Source organism: Cyprinodon variegatus, unplaced genomic scaffold (genome assembly GCF_000732505.1).
Source record: "Cyprinodon variegatus isolate N-32 unplaced genomic scaffold, C_variegatus-1.0 Scaffold3193, whole genome shotgun sequence".
Taxonomy (NCBI): Eukaryota; Metazoa; Chordata; class Actinopteri; order Cyprinodontiformes; family Cyprinodontidae; genus Cyprinodon; species Cyprinodon variegatus.
In genome coordinates this window covers 3,835-8,150 of record NW_015153646.1, presented here as the reverse complement: position 1 = coordinate 8,150, position 4,316 = coordinate 3,835, and the positions used below count along the sequence as shown (strand labels likewise).

At 33.7% G+C, this 4,316-nt stretch overlaps 1 protein-coding gene across 1 annotated transcript; it reads right to left on the bottom strand.

Moving 5' to 3' along the window:
* Positions 1 to 654: 654 nt before the first annotated feature.
* LOC107081163 (6-pyruvoyl tetrahydrobiopterin synthase-like) lies at positions 655 to 3,314 on the bottom strand. Its single transcript, XM_015369362.1, has 4 exons — positions 3,135 to 3,314; positions 994 to 1,073; positions 861 to 883; positions 655 to 777 (listed from the first exon to the last, which is right to left on the bottom strand). Exons 1-4 carry the CDS (start codon positions 3,224 to 3,226, stop codon positions 706 to 708), a joined length of 267 nt encoding a protein of 88 aa, XP_015224848.1. The 5' UTR covers positions 3,227 to 3,314; the 3' UTR covers positions 655 to 705.
* Between the last annotated feature and the right edge of the window lie 1,002 nt (positions 3,315 to 4,316).

The window sequence follows — 4,316 nt, the reverse complement described above, 5'->3', positions numbered from 1 at the left end:
AGCCCTGTAGCCAATTATGTCTTGTTAAAAATCCAAGTATATGAGAATATGATGGGGGGGAAATGTTGCACAGGCAAAAGCTGCCTCTAAAATCCTTATAAAGAAAATCCCATCCAAGAGCTGACTGGGAAATAACTGTTAAATCGTCCAAAGTCCTCTTTTCAGATAAAGGTTCATTTTGTATTTATTTTATATTTATTATATATTTATTATTATTTGGAAATCAAGGTTCCTGAGTCTGGAGAAGAACAGAATCCAAGTTTGGGGTCCAGTGTGACATTTTCAGTCTTTATGATGATTGGAGGAGTGTAAATCCTCTGATATTTTCAACATATTCATAAATGGATTAATTGTGCTTAACCCATGTTTTCCAAAACCTTCTATTCTTTTTTTGCAATTACAGTGCACCAACCATTTTCCTTAGCATCTTAGCAGGGAATATTCTATCTAGAGCTGCAACTAACGCTTATTTGGCTAATAAATAAATGTGTTGATTTCTTTTTTGATTAGTTGATCAAAAGTCTGATAGAAAAAGGTGCCTTAAAATATCTTTTACATAAAGCATGTAATCTGATATAACTGATATCTATTGGCAAATTGTAAAGAAAAAAAAAAAAAAAAAAAAGCCAATTGACAAATTGTAATAAAAAATAAATGGAGATAAAATGTATCAATGTCTTTCCATTTTGAGTGAGGAGAGTGTGTTTAGGATAGGCTTACCTCAATACACCTCTTTAGGTCCGTCAGGTTCATGACCATGCCGGTTACAGGATCAATCTGCAAACACATTTCCAGGATACTTTTTTAAAATCAGTTTCAGTTTACTCTGATTTTTATAGAAATACTTGTTTGATACTAACTTTTCCACGCACAGTCACCTCCACTGTGGAGTAAAAGGACAATAGTCAAGTGAAACGGAGAAAACAGAGTTGGCTTAATGTGAAACTATGTATGGATTATGTAACAGTCTAGGAGTGAGGAAGCTAAGCAAACCTTTGTAGTTGTGTCCATGACCATAGGGATTGTTGCACTTTCCGTAAACTTCTTTATTCTCCTCATCACTCAGGTGAAGACTGGAAAAAGTTGCAGAAAATATATGAACAACAGCTCGTTGGAATCTGATTCTTTTCAGCTTTTACAGTAGGGTTTTTGTGCTCTGATAGCACAGGTCAAACAAAAAACACATGGGCAGGGGTTATTGACATTATTGCATAAAAGCACATTCCACATAGTGCAACGTAATCACTTAAAAATGATTCAGAATATGCATATTAGAAAGAATCCATACTCCATCCATAAACTGCAAGAAACTTAAATCTAAATACCGGTAAGTAATTTTTTCTTAAAATAAGTAACATTTTTTCTTGAATTGAGGAGGTAAGTGAGGCACTTTGCCAGTGGAACAAGACAATTTACACTTAAAATAAGTAAAAAAAAATAGCTGTGTCTTATTTCAAGAGCATATTCTCTAATTATCTTATTTTAAGAGTAAACAGTGTTATTCCATTGGCAGATCATCTTATGTACTGTACCTACTCAAATTAAGGACAAATTCACTTAATTTAAGACAATTTGTAGTTATTTCTAGATTGTTTTTGCAGTGTACTCCATAAAAATAATCCAGTTGAAAAATGCTGCCTTTAAGGATAACATATGGTCAGATTTAAAACTACTAGAGGGTAATACTAATACTTATTTCTAATATAACACACACACACACACACACACACAAAAGCAATGCAATGTAACTAGATGTGTCACTAAACACTAAATTAGGCAGTTTTAAACTACAATAAAACTTTTGTAAAGCCTAAAAAAACTGTCATTTTACAGCTTAAAAATTTTTATTTCACAAAAATGTTTATGTATTTGCAATTGAATATGTTAGTTTTATGACTGAGGCTTTCTGTAATTACTCCACAAATAAAATGTATTTTTCCGACACAATTAACGACACATCTGTCACTACCCAATCTGTCCCGGAAACACGAGTCCATAAATAATGTGTCCTAAATATTATTTGTAGAATATATACATGTATATATGTATACATACATATGCACAAATGACACTCCCCAGCGCATATGTTTGTCAATCTGTTTGTCTTTCCACCTGATTTTATTATTTTTTTGTAACATACCCCCTGGCATATTTGTTTACTTATATGTTTTATATATTATTGTTGACTTTAAGTGGAAAAAAAAAAATGTGTCCATAAATAATGTCATTATGGAACTAAAATTACTTATTTCTATCCGTAACTCACTATAGAAAACTAATACACATATGTAAAAAATTATATGTTTTATATATTATTGTTGACTTTAAGTGGAAAAAAAAAAATGTGTCCATAAATAATGTCATTATGCAACTAAAATTACTTATTTCTATCCGTAACTCACTATAGAAAACTAATACACATATGTAAAAAATGTGTTATGAGTTTTTTGAGACAATTTTTATGCTTTTTACATTTTCTCCATCCAAAATATTATTAAACCATGTTTATCTGCATTTTAGTTGTTTCTTTCTATAGAAAACGCACTATATACAATAAGGTTAAACGAAACGAAAACATAAAACTCAAAAAGACTAGATTTATGTGTTAATCCAAAGACCGAAAAAGTTAACCACCGGAAGTTGCGTTTGATCCCATTTCCGGTGCAGATCGGGCAGAGACGACTGATAAAATAAAGGATTTTAAGGCATTTATTTTCACAAGAAAGAGATTATTAACATTTAAGATATTATATTGTAGCACATTTACTATTTTGGGTGAGGGAAAACGTCATTTAGGTATATTTAACAAAGACTTAACGACCCAGGTGTTTATCTGGATGCGGATGCGCAGAACGGATCGAGCTTCCAGCGTCATTAAAGCTCCGTAAATCAAATAAAAACTACAAGTCCCAGAAGAGCTTGCTCATATATGCTCTTTCTTTCTGTAACCCATAACTGTCAATGTATTCACAAATCCATCGTATTTGATTTCTACCCATATTACGTAACGTGAAGTTTAAACGTGACGTTTGTTTCCCCTCGTGCATTTCAGGAAAAAGCAGCGCTGTTTTATTTCAGCCCGTCTTTTCTCTGGCGTTAAAAAAAAGAAACGTTGGTAGCAGTGTGTAGAGTACCTGTGGAGTCTGTGGCAGGCGCTGAAGCTCTGGACTCGGGTTATATATCCGATGCGCACCGCTGCCTTGTCGTTCCCAGTGGATTCGGCCATGTTGGCTGCAGAGGCAGAGCTGAGGATGGAGAATAAAACCCAGCTGTCTGCTGTCAGACCTGTCAGTGACTCAGGCTGTCCGCCATTGGCTCATTTATGGGCGTAAATAAGCTCACATGGCTACACGGTTATAAAAGCAGGACTGAACCGTGATTTAACCACAGCAAACTGTTTACACGCTTTAGTTAAAAAGTGAAGAGATCTTTGTTCACATTTTTCTTCCATGTAATTTATCCCAGTTTTCTCTAAAGGACTCCTTTTCTCCCACTTCAAAGAAAAAACAAACTGCTGTATTGTATATCATAAGGGATTCTTAGTAGTTGAAATTATGATGTTAAAAGTCATAATTAGGAGCAAGAAAGCTCCTGTTATTTTAAAAGGTTAGATTTAGGATTCCCCCCCCCCCCTCCTAAATCTAATTTAACCCTTATTTGACCCTAATCATGAGTTTTTAATTTAATATTTTTGACTTTAAAGCTTATTTTTTAAAACCTTTAACCATAATTGTTGTAAAAAGTCATGATATTGAATTTTATGATTTTGGTTTTATATCGTAGTAGTTTATTGCTCGTAAATATAACTTTTATTTCATAACAAGAGTGTCACTCAAAAGAAAATAATCAGTTTCCAAATGAAATGTTTAAATTATAGAATAAACATCTAATTTTAAAAGCATTTTTGTAATGCCCCACTTTCAATGGTGTAACAATAGAACAATAGGCCCGTAAAGAACATTACCTGGGTGGGCCCCAATGAAGTACAACACGTGATAAAGGTTCAAGATATGGTTCTTCTTTCCTTTTTCTTTTCTGGAATCTGCTTAAGTACCTCTTTTTGGGATCCATTGTCGCTAACACATTGTAATGTCAATTCATTTCAGTATATTTCTATAGCGCCAATTCGCAACACATGTCATCTCAAGGCACTGTACAGCTCACCAGATCATACAGTCAAATTGATTCAGAGTTTTCTATCTAAAGAAAACCAGTTGATTGCATCGACCCATTGACGCGGATGCAATCCCTCACACTGAGCATGCTTGTAGCGACAGTGGAGAGGAAAAACTCCCTTTTAACAGGAAGAAACCTCC